This window comes from Citrus clementina, unplaced genomic scaffold, assembly GCF_000493195.1.
Source record: "Citrus clementina cultivar Clemenules unplaced genomic scaffold, Citrus_clementina_v1.0 scaffold_2, whole genome shotgun sequence".
Classification (NCBI taxonomy): domain Eukaryota; kingdom Viridiplantae; phylum Streptophyta; class Magnoliopsida; order Sapindales; family Rutaceae; genus Citrus; species Citrus x clementina.
Window position 1 is genome coordinate 8,083,554 of NW_006262688.1, and position 19,642 is coordinate 8,103,195.

Here is a 19,642-nt window from a genome sequence, read left to right on the forward strand (position 1 = left end):
TCATCCGCCAGGAAAAAACTTGCTCTAATATAAACTTTAATGCACAATTGGTTCTTATTAATTGGTATCAGAGCTGGTACCACGTCGAGCAAAGGACCGAATGCACTATATCAAGTATGGGATCAGTATTGGTGTGGATACGGAGCCACCTGAGAATGGCTGCTACTCCGAAAAAGACGAGACCCGCGAAGTTATCCAACTAGGAATGATGGACCGGCATGGACATTGGTTGCGAAGCATGATAGAATATTAAGATCCAATATCCCACACGAAATATATATATATATATATATAGTAATATAAATAGAAATATAAATTCATGGGTACCCTTTCCTAATAAGTTGATTTTTAAGGATAAGTTCTAATAATGAGCCCTTATCATTGACTGTAATAATTAATGAAGAGTGATGCTTTTTATATATATTTCAGCTACAGTGCAAGCCAATATATTCAAGCTGTCAAATGGGCTCTCTCATGTCTCTCGTATTGAAGTGAAAAATCAAATCCAAAATTTAACTAAGGACATGAATATCTCCTAGCCGGTAATCGCTTGCTCAATTTTTTATTTTTATTTTTGGTTGGTCGAGTCAGTTTACAGCTTTACATGGTAATATTTGTACTATTAAACTATATGGAATTTAAGTAACGTGATTGAACGATTAAGATCTTATTCAGTATTAAGATTGGACAGTTATAACTTTTAAGTTACATTATTAAAATATTTGGTAAATACTAATTGTTATTACTTGAAAGTTAAATTGATTTTATCTACTACTTGTATGATAAAAGAACCTATAATATTTTTATTATATTTTTAAAATTATTTCTTAAAAATCATATTTACTATATTATTAACTTTTATCTTATAGTTAAATTTTTTTCACAACAGCTACAACATGTTAATAGCAAACAAGACTTAAATTAGATAGCCAGAATGAGTTCGAACACAAAGAATCCTAAGCAAAAAACTCATATATCATGGATGGCAAAAACTTCGAATCTTATTTTCAACTCGAAATCGTTTGAAACACCATTTGGTACAATAATCTTGTTCCTAAAAATAAATTCAATTGGAATTCAAAATAAAATTATGTCGCAACTAAAAAATGGGTATCAGATCGGGCTGGTTTGTAAATCTTGTCGGGAACCCTAATTAGGGCAGGTGCCGATTTTGTTTAATTTTCATTTAGTATTAAAGAAAAAACAAATCAAATCAAAACAAACGAAATAATCAATAATGAAGCCACTTTCCAAGCCCAGGAGCCCAGCTGGTAGGCCCAATTGGGCATTTCGGGTGCAATTTTTTAAAATAATTTAATTAAATAAATGAAAAAAAATGCTAAAACTCATTCACTAAAGACTGTTTAAGCCACCGCGTCTCCCCCTGACAACCATGCCGCCACGCTGCTGCTGGTACGCATAGTCCGGTTTTTATTTTTTATTTTTTTATTTATTTTTCCGAGAGGTATGAGATAGCTTAGCTTTATTTGAATCAAATATAGGCGCGCTTAATTGCTTCGTTGGTTTCGTATTCTTAGTGGAAATTACCTTTTTAGCCATGTTCTCTTATGTCGTTCTCATTTTTAACGGCGGTCAGTTTTGTTATGAAGAACGAGGGTTTCACTGTTCGAGCATTGATACAAACACCGAATCAAACTGAGGCATCACCGCCGGTCCGCCGGCTTTCGTGGTAAGGTTTGATAGAAAGCTATAATGGAGCCACTGTTGGGTTTCGAAGATGAGGTGATGAATGTTGGTGAAGATAAGGAGATGTCGTCGTCGTCGTCATCAAACGGCTACAAATTGGTGCCGTGGTTGATCTGGGACGAGTGGGATTTCGTCAGGGAATCTCTCTTCTCTTCTTCTTCGGACAAGGTTGCCTCTGCACTTCGAAGAGTAAGTTTCACTCTCGCTCTGTTTCTTCGTTATTTTTTCTAACAAAAAAATTATAAATAAATAAATTGTTTTGGGTAACAGATATCAACATGGAGAAGCAGAGGATGCTTGCCTGTTGTTATTGATGTAACTGCTTCCATCATTGAAATTCAACAGAAAGATCCTTACTACCGGTATTCCCTTAAATTTCCAATTCAGCACTTCTGTATTTTATTTTACTTTTTGTTTTTTATATTTAAATTCAAATAATTGTTTCTGTTTAGGTCTAGAGATAATGAGTTCCAAGCTGCTAATGTTTTAGATTCAGACCAATTGCTGGCGATGCTGTATTGTATGGCAATCATGAGGTGAGATCATTTTACTTCATTTTATCGTGTGTAGTGTTAATGTTGCAATGGATAACATGAAGCTTAATTTATTTTGGTCTCTGAAGGCTTGTGAACTGTGTTGTTGAGAAAACACGTCGAAAAACGGAGGCTTCGATTGCTGAGGCTGCTAATGCTATTGGTATTCCACGTAAGCTGATCGATGTTCGTCATGGTAAGCAGATTCAGCTTACTATTTCTTGCACGATTGTATCATTTACTGATCAGTTATCTTTTCTACAATTTACATTCTTAATGCGTGGAGTAACCTGTAGTGTAGATGACAAGGTTATGCCTCCTCATTGTATCATTTGCTGATCAGTTGTCTTTTACACAATTTACATTCTTAATGCGTGGAATAACCTATAGTGTAGATGACAATGTTATGCTTCCTCGTGCTCTTACTTAGTGCTTATAAGAATCTAACGACTGAAATCCTTTAAATGTTCTAGTCTGTGATCTTTTGAGACAGTTTGACTGTAGTGAGCCACAAAGCCTATGGCAGTGTCTATAATTTTTCCTGGTATTTTATTGGTTTTTCTTAAACATAAATTGACTATTGCCTCCTTTTTTTTCGTTGGTATGGTGATTGTAGAGGGTTCTCACCGTGATCTACCTGCACTCCAGGTAGTTCGGGATTGTTCAGATAAGGTATATTTTGTTCTCGATACATCTTTTTTCAGTTTGAGCAGTTCCTTTAGATTCGTTTCCAAGAGTTTACTGGAATTGTTAGTTAATGTCTTGGTTTATTTGCTTGGTGAATATTCTCTTCCAAGGTTGTTTGTATTTTGGAAAGTTTCTTCCTTCTGATCAGGAAACCATAAAGGAAGAAATATATCTAATTCCATTCACTAATATGTAAACATTCTTATTTTCAAATAGAATAAACAAGTTACTTTTTCGTCCTCTTTAACTGTTGCCTGCGAAATAAGTTACCATCCGAACCATGAAATATATGCTGAAAATTTATAAGATAGTCTAAATTACGAAGCAATGCTAATAATTTTTGAAATTATTCTTGTAATGAGCCCTATTTATGTTCTGTCTTCTCTCTTGAGGATAGAAAGATTAGTTTGGCTTGTGTAAATTTTTGATATCTCATTGCAAGGGCATTTTTCAGAATGCCTGTGTGGATTGCTGGTCCACATTGTATTTATTTATCCTTAACGAACAATTTTCAGTTTCTAATCTGCAGAAAGACAAAAAGTAGAACGCTCCTATTGTTGTCTGTCATGCACCAGTGAGAATGTTACTGTTGGATATGATAACATTATGATGTGATAACTTTCTTGTCATAGGCGAAGGAGAATAAAGCACTCAAACGTAGCAGTGATCTTAAAAGTTTATTTATCAATAGCTTCAGGTCCAAGTTAAAAATCGACTTTCTAAGATAATACACATCTAGGCTAGGGAATTAAATTTTCTATGATAAATGGTTAATGATCATTGTAGATTCTTTTTACCTTGATTCAGGTTTCTAACTAATTTGTAGTGTTTCTGTTATGGATGCCTTTGTTATAAAATGTTGGAAAAAACCTCAGATATTCAGTTCTGTAACTTCTTTTCGGTTCACTTCGTTTGAAATTGAAGTAAATAAAAGGATTTGTAGATGTAATTAACTTTTTCAATGTTGGTTGACATAAGGGAATTTCGTGGAAAACAGGATACCTCACAACTGTGAAGGCTCATAATTCATGTGCCGAAAACTGTTATTTTACTTGTATGAAAGAGTTTCTTTTAACACGTTGAGTAAATTTAGGTACTTAGATAAAGTGTCTTATGTGTATTTTTATTCTTTGGTGCTATGAATTCTCAAAGTTAAACTGATTGCATCTGATTTCTGGTAATTTCAGGCACTGGATTGGTTACAAGCTTACTATTGGGAGCCTCAAAAGAATCAGATTCCCCTTCAAAGAGATGGAGCTATCGATATCCGAAGAGAGATCAAGTCTAAGCTACAGGAATTGGCTTTCTGCCTGAAAATGAAGCAGAATCCCCAACTTGGTCCTTCACTAATGAAAGGAAAACGTAAGCATCAATTTCCCTCATTCTGAATTAATGTAGATCTACCTGAATTATCTTTCTTTTTTTATTCAAGGTTATGATTGTATCCCCTAACTAATACTCCTATCCATCAAATGTGAATATCAATTAACATTTTCCTCTGCATTCCTATGGATATGCTAGCACATAGTTTACTTTGCTTGTCGAATCATGTATTCCAATGTGATATCTTCTATCTTAGAATCAAATAAGAAAATGGCAATCATCTGAAATTGTGCTCTTTAACCTTTGAGTTATGGTAAAATGCCAATAAACCTCTTTTACTTGGTTTTCTATGAAACCCAAATGATAAGACATGTTTGTTTATCATAAAGAAACATGATTCTCTGCCACAACAAATTCTTGTTTGAAAAATTTGTCATCTATGGATCATTCAATTTTGTGTAGCTGCTAATAATGAATGATGTCCATATACTTCCTGTTATGAAAAGCACCAGCTTCCCTCTAGACTAATGGATCTTAAATTCTAGGTTCTTTTGATTCATAGTTGCCTTTCTTATCCATAGCTATTAGCTTGCTAGAACACTGAAATGATGCATGCCCCAAGTTGATGCATCTTTACCTAGAATGCTAACCACAATTTGCCGGGGAAGACAAGTGACTTAAGAGTTTTGGAATTTTAGAGATTTGAGAAGATTAAAATTTCATTTGATGGTAGAAAGTGAAAAAAAAAAATGTTGACTGAGGATCAAGAAGAAGAAAGATACGATGCAAATCAAGAAGACCAACCATACAAATCAATAAAATTCTTTTTAATAAAATGTCAAATTCTTTTAATATCAACTCTCCATAATCCATAATCCTAGATTTTTGCACAATCACTACCATGTCCAAAAGCATAAGATCTAGGAATCTTGTCTGGAAATGCTTCTGCTAAATCAGCTAAAGACAATATTTAAAATCCGTTACCTCCTCATAGCCCCAAATAACCCAGTGGACTCAATAAGGCCATTCCACCAAAGCAGCAGATTGTCAAATACCCAACTAATAAATGCCATAATAAAGGACCAATGAGTAAACTATCTACTTAGGATATTTATTCCTTCTCTAAAAGCATGCTTTCTCTATGGTTTGCCATAGGTCCACATCGTGGTCTCCAAAGAGGATATTTCTTCGCTAAGCAAGTGATATGCCAATACTAATAGTTTGGAATTTCTTTTCTATTCATATTATAATTTTATTTTCATTTTTTAACTGAAATATTGTGCATTCACAGTTCTTCGTTCGCTTCTTGTTCTTCTTTTTCTTATTTCTAAGTGGCTTTGTGGGGGTTTAAAAAAAAAAGAAGAAAAGAAAAGAAAAAAAGAACAAGAGGGGGAAGCCATCACAGCATCCTAACCCAAAAGTTTGTGTAGTCCATTGTAGTTGTTAGTAGTTTCCAATATTTGATGGCTCTGTATGTATATATTTGTTTCCTTACCTTTCATAGACTTCATAGGCTTAACATTTTAATAGGTGGCAAACATTATGAAGGGCTTTGTGGGCGTAATAAGTTTATCTCAGTTATGACTGGCAAGCTCCATTCATCAAAATCTGGAGGTTTGAAAGTTTTCTCTGCTTACCTTGAATCTGATGGATGTTATACAGCTGCTATCCCATGATTTTTATCTTTTATTTTTATTCATTCTTCTTTCTGTAGTGGATGAGTAATCTTCCCACCGTTTTTTAAAACAATTGAAAAATGTGAAAAGATGAACAGAAAACATACAATTCATTCAGGGATCCTTAAATGATGGAGGAAGATAAAAACGTTGAATCAACGATTTAAACTTAAGCTATTAACCTTGGGTATGACACAACAATAATCTAGCAAAACCAAAAAACAGATGGGAAACTTGCAAATAGCTAACCTAATCTGTTTCATGATCTCTTTAAACATTTAAGTTACAAATATCAAGACGAAGCTGAGAAAATTTTGGTTTGAAAACTGTTTACTAGCAAATGGCTCCTATGATTTTACTGATGCTAACATGGTTTCTAGTTCTGATTTGATTTTCTATTACAGCTAGTTATTAAGATATTTGCTTCAAGTAACAGATAAAAAGATAGAAAAAGAAATCTACTGCAATTCATTTACTTATCTGTTCAATGTATTGTTTAATTAAAATGCCTTAGGGATTTTAATTCATGTGTCCAGTGGATCATCCTTAATTTTTTTGTTGAGCTTAAAAATCGGTAATAGTTTGACCTTAAAAAAATATATTTTTCCTATTTAATTTGTTAAGAAACAAAATTGTATATTTCACGTAAAAAGTTCAACTTGACGTAGATCCAAGGTCAGTGAGAAGTTGGTTGCGTTACTGTTATTCGCATCTTATAGTTGAAGCGTTATTTACAAAATCATGCAGAAAGGCTCCTTTTGCAGAATGTAGGTTCATGAATGCAATTAAATCTCTGCACAACTCTAGACTAGGATCTATTGAGATTAGGTGCAGCCATGCAGGAAGCCCTTGATACCTACCCTTAGAGTAATTTTTATTTTATTGCTTAAGTATATATGGTTTTTCCTCAGTGTAAATCTTGAAATACTTTGTTTTTAGTGTTTAGTTTGAATGTCTCATCTGGAACTATGCTGTCTCTTATGAATGCTTAACAAAATTTTGCCTTTATAATGCAATACCTTTGTAGATGGTTGTACTTATGTATTGTATCATCTGATGGATGTGCTCTTACTTTCAGGCTCTAACAAAAAATGGACCAAGTGCTTGAAGAATCTTGTGAAGTTGTATTCTACATTATCCTCAGAGATAGTATCTGTGTTGTTGGAGTTCTTACTGACTGCTTTTGATGATTCCTCAAATTTGGAGTTTCCAAATGATTCCCGTGTTGTCAAAAATGTGCAGACATCATTGGATGATTGGAAGCCTGTAATAACAAAATTCTCGAATAAGGATCCAGAACTACTTCTGTCCCTTCTTAAGGCAGTTCTTTATATGATTGAGAATGAAGAAGCCAAGAAATATGAGACTGGTAATCAACCTATCCTTCCTTGGGACCTTGCTTCTCTTTCTTGATTTTGAAGGTCCTCTTTGTTTTTTAGAATAATTTTATAAAGTTTTAGTGTTTGCATAATGGATCCTGTTCTTTGCACCATCACTTCTTTTAACCAGTTTTTGTTGGTAAAATAAATTGAAATGGCTGAAGAAAGAGGGTAAAACCTTTGTTGGCAAAAAGAGTCTGCAAGTGTGGAAACATGTCTGGAAGTTTAAGACATGCCGGTGCTTGTAATTTTGGAAAGTCATAAGCTTATAAACTTTGTAATTAGTCTGGTTAAAACCTTAGCTCCCAAACTTCATAACTCCTTTGGTTTTTATTTCCAAAGCTTGTTATTTTTTATTTACTTGAGGCAGGGAATTTATGCTAGGTTCTATCTTGAACACTTTGTCATCCTTGGATCATTGAATGGTAACACTTTGTTCGGTCTCTTATGAATGGAAGCTCATTGGCTTATCTGGGAATCCAGCATGATATAGGTTTATGGCTTTACAGATTTTAAAATATGTGTATAAACTTCATGTCATGTTGTTTTAACAAACTTTTCTGAATCCTGTTTAGGGGGACAGAGTCTGACATCAACAGAATATGGAATGGGGACTCATCGAATGGAACACCTCTCGTATTTGTTTGCCTGGCTAGTTGGACTTCTAGAGGGACTAAAGTCTCTTCGCAAAACAAATTCTTCAGCTGAAAGAAATATATCAAATTCATTCCTGGTCGAACTCCTACGCAAATGTCTTCTATTATCAGCTACAGGCAACAAGTTGCTTGTGGATTCTTCCCTGCATCTTGCACAGCTGGTTGGAAACTTGTCGATTACGGAGAAGCTCAGGAAGCTCTCCTTGATATGTTTGTCACATTTAGATGGTAGTGAAGAAAACTCTTCCCTCTCAAGATGTGAGAACGTGCAAGAGGACATCCTTCGAGCAGAAAAGAAGCTTGAGTTTGTTAAACATTACAAGATGGAGAGGAAAGTTGTAATGACAGCTGACGGTGATGTGGGAAATAGGAATAGATGGGTGTTAGCAAAATCATGGAACTCATGTCCAATTGGTATGTTGCCCCGTGATCTTGGGTCTTCTGGCCATCTGCCTATTCTTGATTGTGATGATCGTAAACAAAGTGGTCCTCAACCAGTAGAAAAAAATGAGATTATGGAACTAAACCAGTATGGTGGCAAGAGAGAAGCTAGTTGTGATATTCATCAATTAGATAACTCAAGTATTAAGAAGATGAAAGAGACAGTGGAGGTTTGTCAATTGAACACTGACGGCATTTCTTTGTTTGATGATTCCATAGGGCATCTGATGATAGGGGGAGTTTGGAAGAAAGTTAGCGAACAAGAGCTAGAGACCATTAAATCACGTGTAAGGATTCTGATTTAATCATCTTAAGTGTTATTGGGTTTTTATTTAACCTTGGCATTCATTTAAATGCTGGTGGCAAAATTGCCACGGCATCAATTTTGGTTTCTTCCATTTCCTTTCAATTGATGATACAGGCTTTCTGAGCTCCCTTTGCTCTCATGTTTTGGCTTTCTTATCAAAAAACTTCCTTCATACACCTTAGATTATTTTCAACAACTATTATTTTTTTTTTCTTAAAGTTTTGAATGTGCTACAATCCTGTTTGAGGCCTGTATTAGAAACATACTTCTAAAAAATGCACGGTAAAAGTCTTCACATTTTATGAATTTAGAAGATGCAGACATCTGCTGAGGTTTTTGAAAAATGCGGACTGAACATGTATGTTTCAATTGCTAATGACAGAATGGGTAATGCCTACTTCCTATTTGTAGTCTTCTGTATCCTGTAGAAAACCACAGCTATGACTCAAAACGCCCATTTTATAATCTCATTAATAGTCATTTTACTTTTCCAAATCAACATTGTTGTAGTTTTATTGTTATTTCTCAAAATTGTTACAATATACCGATACTAAAATTATTACCATCACCTCTCCGTTAATGAGTAGGTGTATGATAAATTGATAATTGATGCAACTAGTATTGAGCCAATGAGCCGTGTCAATATAACTTATTAGGCACGACATGAGCACGACTCAAAAGTCTAAATAAATCCACAAAATTAAAAATAGTACAAAATTGTACCAATAGACCAACAACTAAAGAATTAGTACATGATGATCTAATCCAAGAGCAAATTATATAGATGAATCACAATATAAATGCTATTCCTCATTGAAATTACCCAAAAAAAGAAGTTTGAACTAAACTTTGCCATCTAAATCTAACATTACAATTTTCTTTAGTGCACAAGTCTGCACACCTGATGCCAAAACTTGAATAGCTAGCTAAGCTTGAATGCTGGCAAATAGTTTCCTGCAAGTTAATACTTAGTATACAATGTGTTAATCCAATTATCTAACAAACACACACGCACGCACATACAGTCATTCTCTTATGTGAATATCTATATCTTTTAAAATACAAATTGCTGCATATACTTTTAATGTACTACTATTCTTGTTATTTTTTTATTCAATTAACTAGTACATCATATATTGTATGAATACGGCGAATTCGCATTTTAAAAGATACAAACTTATTAAAGATAAAAATTGATCATACTACTAATTTAGTTAACCAGTAAAATGATTCAACAAGAACTGATTTATTTATTTATAAAAAAATAGGTTAAATTATTACCGGAATGGTCGGATCCAACAAGCCTATGCTCTCCATCATGATGAGTACGAAAAAGAAAAAGAAACAATAAGGGGGAAAAAAATGGTAGAAGAAATCCCACAGGGGCGACCTGAGAACACACATAAACACAAACACTCCCACCACACCAAATGTATAGGCATTAGGCAATGCGTTGCATGTGATCTCATGTCGCCCCTGCGGGACTTCTCTACCTCTTTGCATAAATTTTTATAGGGTGCTGCATTATGCTTATTCCTATAATAACAACATGGGTTAACTTAATATATATATAGAACTTGAATTTCTGAGTTTTTTGAGTACTACTACAAGTAGTAATAATAACATAGTAGCAGTACTGTCTATGGGCTTCCATTTGTTGTTGTACTTGTACTACACACACGAAGAGGAGTACTTTTGGTTTTGGAGAATGGGGATAGCTTCTGATTCTTTCTTTGTTTTCATTTTCCTTGTTGTTAAGGCCGCAATTATTATTATTATTTATTTATTTTAAAAAAAATCAAAAGTACATGTTTGTAGGAGTTGTACTGCAAGAGGATCTTTCTGCTACCTCCTCTATTTGTACTATTCAACAGTAGCACAGGTGAAATGATGAAGACACGCCACTACCGTTATTTTCAGACGTACGCGTGTAGTAGTTAGTAACAAAGGATCAATTATTGGCCTCATGTCATGTCCCTTCTTTATTTGGGTCAAAAATCTCGCTCACTTTCTTTAACCAACCAAATTATTATTATTATTATTATTATTATTTTTAACTTCGACGATACTTCACCTTCTATTTGACAAAACAAAACATCGATGTTTTAATTCTTTGAAAATATCAATAATTTATCTATTAATTTATTTACCCTCATTACATATGTGTTGGACAATATATATATATATATATATATATATATATATATATATATATATATATATGGCAAACTCTATCTTACATTATCTAGCAAATGCTAAATTATAATATATTGTAAGGACTATTATAATTTATTCTTCTCACAAAAACTATGTAAATCCCACCGTTGTGTTACTATTCACATAGATACTAGTAAGTTACTACAAGTATCCTTATTATCTTCACACTTCACTACAATTTTAGGCCACAGAACAACACTCTGTATCATTTCACTTTCAGAATAACTGGGAAGATATCTCTTTTTAGACTGGCCATTTATCGAATAAAGAATTGCGGATCAATCCACTGCAAGCAATGGCCATTAATGGAATCCCATTTGCTCAGCATTTCAAAGCTTTAACACATTTCCATTTGACAAACCCACAACATCCCATTCTCTTCATACCAGAAAATATTTAACGTTCGCTTCAACGGTTACTCAATTTGAAACTTGTTAAAAAATCAAACAATGCCCATTTAAACAATAACAGCTGGGTTCTTAAAAATGTAAACACTTTTGCTTCAGTCCATGCACTTAAACAACCCCAGATGAATGTACAGTAACGTATGCTTTAATCTTTCAAAGATGTCCAAAGCTCAATAATATGGAACTGGGTATTCAAGTTCACGCGCATTTGATTGTTTGTGGGGTTGAATTATGCGCATTTCTTGGTAGTCAGTTGTTGGAGGTGTTCTGTAAGTTTGGTTGCGTCAACGCCCGAGAGGAATGTATTTAGTTGGACTTCCATGATGGGAATGTATAATGTGTTGGGTTATTATGAAGAAATAGTAAATTTGTTTTATTTGATGATTGATAAGGGAGTTAGACCTGATCACTTTGTTTGCCCAAAGGTGTATAAAGCATGTTCCGAGTTAAAGGACTATCGCGTAGGGAAGGATGTTTATGATTATATGATCAGCATTAAGTTTGAAGGAAATGCTTGTGTTAAGAGACCTTTACTTGATCTGTTCATCAAATGCGGAAGAATGGAAATAACGAGTGGGTTATTTGAAGAAATGGAGTTTTAAGGATGTTTTCATGTGGAACATGTATGGTTTCGGGTTATGCATAAAAAGGGGATTTCAAGAAGGCCTTCAAGTGTGTAAAGGACGGTGTGTTGCCTGATCAAGTAACATGGAATTCGATTATCACAGGGTATGCTCAAAATGGACAATAGATTGAGGCTTCCAAGTAATTTCTTGAAATGAGTAATTTCAAAGATTTTAAACCAAATTTGGCGTCTTGGAAGGCAATAATAGCAGGGCATGAACAGAACGGTTTATTCATCTCAAGTGCGGCATTTGTTTGTACAAATGCTTGACCAAGGAGTGAAACCAAACTCGATTACCTTTGCCAGTGTAATTTCAGCTTTAGCAACTTGTCTTTGCTGAAACATGGCAAGGAGATCCATCCCCATTGTTTAAAGAAGGATGATTTGGAGTCAAGACTTTCTGGTCAATAACTCATTGATCGACTTCTATGCAAAATGTCGGTATTTAAAGGTTTCTCATTGCAAATTCAGTAAAATTAAACAGAAGGATTTGGTATCTTGGAACGCAATGCTAGCTGGCTACGCACTTGGAGGTTTTCGCGAGGAAGTTACTAACCTTCTTGACGAGATGGAGTTTCAGGGAGTTGAACCTGATATTGTTACGTGGAATGGATAGATTACAGGTTTACGCAATATGGAGAAGGTGAGACAGCTCTTGAATTTTCTCTAGAATGATCCAAACAGATATGCAGCCAAATACAATTTCTTTGTCAGGAGTTCTTGCTGCTTGTGCCCAAGTAAAGGGTGTCAAATTAGGAAAGGCGATTCATGGCTATGTCTTGAGGCACCATATTCACCTGTCAACAGGTGTTGGAATTGCTCTTATATGAATGTATGCAGCCTGTGGTTTTGTAATATGTTCCTGTTCTGTTTTCAATCAGCTCTCCACAAGAGATGTCGTCGTTTGGAATTCGATTATTTCTGCCTTTGTTCGAAGTGGACAAGTTGTTGATGCTTTGGATTTGCTAAGAGATGTTATAGTGGCTAATGTGAAACCTAACACTGTAACAATAGTGTCAGTCCTTCCTGCCTGTTTGAAATTAGCTGCACTGCCTCAGGGTAAGTAGATTCACCAGTTCATCATCAGGCAAGGGCTTGGTACAGGTAGCTTTGTGTGGAATGCACTAATCGACATGTATGGACGCTGTGGAGCAATTCAAAAAAGTCGAAAGATTTTTGTTTTAATGCCCCATAAAAATCTGGTCTCGTGGAATGTGATGATTTCAGTTTATGGGATGTATTTCTTTGGCATGGATGCTGTAAACCTTTTTCAATGCTTAAGAGCTATGGGTCTCAAGCCAAACCATGTGACATTCACAAATCTTTTATCTGCTTGTAGTCATTCATGATTCATAGATGAAGGGTGGCGGTATTTTGAAATGATGAAAAAAGAGTATAACATGGAGCCTGCAATGGAGCAATATTGTTGTATGGTAGATCTATTGGCTCGTGCTGGTCAGTTTGATGACACCCTGAACTTCATGAAAAAGATGCCATTTGAGCCTAGTTCTGCTGTTTTGGAGATCTTTATTGGGTACTTATAGGAGCCATGCAACCCAGACCTTGCTGAACACGCAGCAAGGCATCTTTTCGAACTTGAGCCTCTAAGTTCCGGTAACTATGTTCTGTTAGCTAATATTTAATGAAGCTGTTTAATGAAAGAAAGAGGTGTAACTAAACCTCCAGGTTCTAGTTGGATTGAGGTGAAAAGGAAAAGTCCATAGCTTCATCGCGGGTGATACTTCACACTCGTTGGTACACAAAATATCAGAAAAGTTGATGAGGTTGTATTCGGAGATAAAGAAAATCGGATATGTTCCAGACACAAATCGCGAATCGCGTGTTGTGAAAAGTTAAGGAAGATGAAAAGGATTCCAGCCTGTGGACATAGTGAGAAGTTGGCCTTAGCTTTTGGTTTGATAAGCACATCACCAGGATCCCCATTGAGGGTAATCAAGAACTTGAGGATGTGCGGAGACTGTCACTCCCCAACTAAGTATGTATCCAAGGCCGAAAAGAGAGAGAGAGAGAGAGAGAGAGAGATCATAATGATAGATAATTACAGGTTTCACCACTTTGTGGATGGCGCATGCTCCTGTGGTGATTACTGGTGAATACAACTATAGAATTGGCGACTGTGACCAGAAACTATAAACTAGCTAGTTGTTTCAATTCTGTACAAGTGAACTACCAAAACTCTGTTCACCTTTCTTTCATAGTTGTGCATTTATACAAAACCAAGCTTAACAGTTGTAAGTTCATCTTGATTACAATGTTTGAATTCGAATCCTTGAAAAGCTCTAATGAAATTACAAACAAATAACACTGAGAAAAATCCTATAGCTACGGATCTTAATGCTTTGCGCCTACTATTACATGTTCACATATGTTTAAGTAATAAAAGTTTAAGAATTAGTGTTCAGTGTGAGGTTTCTCATTCTGATCCAAATTTAAGGAAAAAGAAAGACAATTATTATTATTTTTTAATTAACTTCCAAAAGCTCTTTTGGCTAATGAGAAATCTTTAGACAAAACGACACAACAAACCTAAGTCCAAACTTGGGCTCATGTTTGGGCTTTAGCCCTAGTTATATACCGCAACGGGATATCAACCGATAATATTACAAAAAAAATTTAAAAAAAAAAATGAATGAATGAGAGTGTGGAAGAGAAGAAAGAAGAAGCAAGCAAGCATCTAGATCTATCCTGAAAATCAGAAACTCTAATAAATATTCATTTGTTGATTGACCTATATTGAATTAATTTTAGAGAAAGTGGGTGCGCTTAGGTGGCTTTGAAAGTGAAATTAGGGAAAGAAAAATAAAAGGAGAGAACATTTATAAGTGTTTGAAAAATATAAAGTGGGGGCAAGTGATATTAAAAGTTGATGGAAGAAATGCCTTAACTTTAGGGGACAAGCATCCAAAGATTTGTTTATAACTTGTGGCAAATCTCAAGGAGTATACCTTAGTGCTTTTTTTTTTTTAGCTCATCCATTAATCATTTTTTTTTTCTCTCCTTTTCTCTTTAGTTTATCTTTTTGTGCCAAAATTCATGTCATTTGCTCCACAGGCCACGGGGAGAGTTTTGATTTTTGAAGCAATCGAAAAAGCAATTAACTCCCTCCTAAGTGGGCTTTTCCTCCATCAGCAAAAGCATATGCACTAGGATAAGGCATGGTGATTGATTGATTGACTGCTACGTGCCAACAAACCAACGGCTAAAAGTTGTTGCTCTGAAAAACAAAAAATCTTGAAATTATTTGTATAATTAGATGCTAATGTTTCAGTCTCTGTGCCCTAAAACTGTCTAGGTTCGTCCTTCTCCTCCTTTGGGCGTGAGGATGGTTGTGATGGGAAAATTTGTGGTGCAATTATGGTATCATGTCATAGTTGTATTAAGCTATTAGATATCAATAGACTCCACCAATTTAAGTACATTCAACGACTGAATACAACTATGGTACGGTACTATAGTTACACCGTAGCATGATCCGATTGTGATATTGTTTTATTGTGTTTTTATTTTTAATTTTTTCATATATGTAATTTATGTATTTTAGATTTTTAAAGTTAGTGGGTGTGAATTGATCATTACAGTAAATCCTTTTTCTGTAATAGTTAGAGAAACTTACTATGTTAGTGGAGACTGGAGACTATTTGAAAAGAGTTGGGAATATCCCAAATGGAGCTCTAATCAATTATGTACATTGAATCAATCATGTGTACTTTGGGGAGGAGGCATTTACTTAAAGCACAACGAAGTTCTTCAATAGGATTTCATGAGTCACTCCAATGAATTACTATTATGGATCACTGTTTTTTGATCTTATTTGCATTTTAACGAAATGTTATATTTTTTCATTTTTTATCTAAAAAAATATATAATTTTGACAACATTGAACTTGTAATTTGATCCATTTGATAATGAGTCAATGGCTCGATATCTATTCTAAAATATTAATTTATTCAAAATATAACAATTAAATGAATAGTCAAAACTATAGAGATTAAACAAATATTTGTTTTATGATGGCCAATATAATGCATCTTTTGTATGCTTTATTAGTTTATTTATTTATTATTACTATTTTTTTTTTTAAAGGAACATATCTTTTTATGCTTGATTTTAATGAAGTACTGATGGTGCAATTTTAACATTTTAGTGGAGACACGTTGGCTCTGTATGCGGACCAATAAAATGTTGCTTTTGAAGGCGTCAAAGTGGGTCCGAGCCTTATCCACCAAACCGCCCTCTTCAAGAAAGTTCTCCTCTCCAATCCTTCCTTTTTCAAGCTTTTATAATAAGAATATAAAGCATATGATCTGTTTAGATAGTCGAATATTTGGTGTCCATTAAACATACGTCGTTTTTGAACCTTAAAAAGTAAAAAAAAAAGTTACATATAATTCTTTTTCTCTTTTTAATCCACTCTGACCTATACATCAACAAAAATTAGTAGTAAATTTCTCAAATTCTTATAATTTAATCTAATTTCAAATACTTTCTTTAAGATTTGAACAAGAATGAGAAATTTCACGTTTTAAAATATCAACTCTTATCCCTATAAACGCAATTATTCAGTATTAAAAATAAGTAAACTTATAAATTTCATGAAAAGCATCCTAAAATTAAGTTAAACGTTAAATCATACGAAGAAAGCATGAAATTATATGATTGATGACACCAAATAAGAGAAAAGAGGAAGGGGTTAGATGAAATTAAAGCTGTCCTTCAAAATTTTATAAAAACTAGTTCTGGGAAATTTTTTTTTCACAAACACAATTTGTACTTGGAGAATTTTGCAGTGCATATGATGGTGATCTTCGATTTGTCAACATAAAAGATAATTATGAAATGTCCTTGCATCTTTATAAGTAAAAGAGTAATGATACAGCTACAAACTCTTGTACAAACTTATTTTGTACAAACTGATGTGGCATGAGAAGATTGGTTGAATTAAATATCACTTGGCCCACATGATTTGTTTTTATTCATTTATATTTTCATTCAACCAATGAATTAATGCCACGTCAGTTTGTACAAAATAAGTTTGTACAAGAGTTTGTGGCTGTATCATTACTCAAAACAATTAGTGATTGAAAAATAGATGTTAGATTATTTAATTTCATTCCTTTGTGATCCTTAGAGAAACCCTACAAAAAACTTGCAACATTTCGTACAACACTATCCCTTCGTGTCAAAATCTTTATTTAATTCTTAAAGTTGAAGACTATGGTAAAAAGAACTTGACACCAAGTTAGCACTCAATTACTTTTGTGGGGCTTTGTATTTGTTAATGGAATCGTATGCTTTTTAATTTTTATGAATCGTAGTGAATTTGATACGCACGCACGCGTGCACACACATACACACATACATCGCACGCGTACACACACACATATAAATATTGTTCGGATTGAGGATTTTAAATTTTATTAAAATTTAAAAAATATTAAATCATATGAGTTATTATATTATTAAATCATATAATTTATTAATTTTTCCTGAAATAAAAACCTAAATTTACGAATAAAATATTTAATCAAAGAACCATTTTCTCTCTTTAAATAACATAAGTAGTTGCTGGCCAGATATTTTCATCATGACTTCGGTTTGCAAACACATTTTATTATTTTATTTTTAGGTAGTCTCAAGACGAACAACAAGTCGACTGTTTCTAAATTCATCAAAAATTGATCATCCAATATTATAAAATAAATAAAAAGTTACATAAAAATAATGCACCCTAATTTTCTTTTATTTAGTTGCCGTGTTGGGTTTCTACTTCATCTTCTGTGTGGACACAGAGAGAGTGGGCTAGGGTTCTTAATAATAAAATAATAATAATAATAATGATGCTGAAGTCGGCCAGTGTGAAACAAATCTATCATGGATATTATATTAAAAACAAAATAATTAAAAAAAATACATATGGGGAAGTGTGCAAATGATACATAACTAACACAGGTTTATGTTCGCTGCCATGTTTATTATTTATTGGGTTGAAATCCAAACTCAACAAATATAATGCAATTAATTTTAAATATGGAATCAAAGTTTGCAAATCTTGCCAATTTGGCACAAACTTATAGTTTTGTATTTCTTTTTCAAAGCTTAAAGTTGTGCAACTTGCCAAGTGCTATGTATTACACTTAGTTTTCACTAAATAATGATAGGGATAATGATAATTGAAATCTTAGCGATAGAGATACTTTTGGGTGGGGCTATTTGCACTCTAAAAAATACTTAGAACACTCATTTACTTTGGACATTCATTCATTATATTTAAAACATTTAATTTTTACTCTGTACACTCTTAAAATTTCAAACATACCCTTAAAGCTTCCTCTTTATTTCTTTTTCATACATTCATAGCACCAAAACACCCAAGTCAAGAATTTCTTATATGCTTTTAGTATTAGTTTATCTACAATTTCATAAAATCTATACCCATTATACAGTAATTCTTGTTCGTTCTGTAAATTATTTATATTATTATTCTCATATCTTGAACAACAAATAAGCCATTTTTTTTCTTTTCAGATTCAAAAGAATAAACAATTTATGCCAGGCCTTTAGCAAACAATAACCAATAACCAATACCCGGGTTTAATAATTGATTTAATATAAATATGTCACTCTAATAAGTAATTAAGTGGCAGAATTTTATTGAATTTGAGAGAAAATTTGATTAGTATGATTTCTACCACATCATAAAAGTGGAAAACTTGCGAGTCGTGATTTCCTTGATAAGAGTGGTGAATGATTTGATTGAGTTTTAAGAATTAACACTAGTTAAAAATTAATAAATGCGTTTGTTGTGAATAAAAAATAATATTTAAAATGTTATAGTTACATTACATATTGCATGCGTGCACATGTGCATTATATATTTGTCTTGATTAATTTTTTATTTATTTATACTAAATTGTCCTTATTACTAAATGACATTATGGGTATATTCGTAATATAAAATTTATAAAAAATTATGAGTGTCTAAAGTATTTTTTAAAGTGCATATAGTCCCACCCGATACTTTTTCTAAAAATAAAATATTTTTCTAAGAAAGTAGTGCACGCACACAATTTTGGATTGAGGGTTTTGACCTTTCTTTTTTTCTTTTAATGAAATAAAAATGCTGAACTATTTAATGTTTGGATTCCTTTCTATATTCGAGAAAATGTGGCTTACATACTCAAATTAAAGAAATTTGATTCATCTTTGATTTTAGTTGAGCACTAGATCTAAATCTAATATCAAAACATGGTATAGGAAGAATATACATTCAATTCAACATTATTTGTTTTCAAAAATAAAATTTTTTTTAACAAGCTCAAGTTTTGATGGATCATTTCTTGCCGAACAATGCGGTAAGACAGTTTTTTTTTTTATTAAATTTAGTTGATAAATAAAAAGTTTGAATTATTTTTCGTTGCTGTACAATTAGTATTTTGTTGTTTCACAAAATTTTTATCACAACTTAGTTAATAAAAATATTGGTTGACTTAACATTTTCAAACATATAACAAAAAAGTTATATTGATTTTAGAAATCAAAGTTGACTTCCATAAAAAAAAGGTTTATATAATTTCATTCACTATATTTGTCAATTTATTTATTTTTAAAACCGTCTATATACCTTTAAAAAATATCTTGAGATACATTAGTGGGATCAGGCTTA

General features: G+C 33.2%; 1 protein-coding gene across 4 annotated transcripts; it reads left to right on the top strand.

Moving 5' to 3' along the window:
• Positions 1-1,339: 1,339 nt before the first annotated feature.
• LOC18050807 lies at positions 1,340-8,878 on the top strand. 4 transcript variants are annotated; one of them, XM_024191346.1, is made up of 10 exons: positions 1,340-1,413; positions 1,598-1,896; positions 1,978-2,069; positions 2,160-2,243; positions 2,330-2,436; positions 2,857-2,912; positions 4,115-4,289; positions 5,781-5,864; positions 7,005-7,295; positions 7,881-8,878. In XM_024191346.1, the coding sequence occupies exons 2-10, from the start codon at positions 1,714-1,716 to the stop codon at positions 8,705-8,707; spliced, it is 1,899 nt and encodes a 632-aa protein (XP_024047114.1). In that variant the 5' UTR covers positions 1,340-1,413; positions 1,598-1,713; the 3' UTR covers positions 8,708-8,878. The 4 variants fall into 4 exon arrangements, with proteins under 4 accessions (XP_024047114.1, XP_006446315.1, XP_006446318.1 ...); XM_006446252.2 differs by having other exon boundaries at positions 1,611-1,896; XM_006446255.2 differs by lacking the exon at positions 1,340-1,413 and having other exon boundaries at positions 1,443-1,896.
• The last annotated feature ends 10,764 nt before the right edge of the window (positions 8,879-19,642 follow it).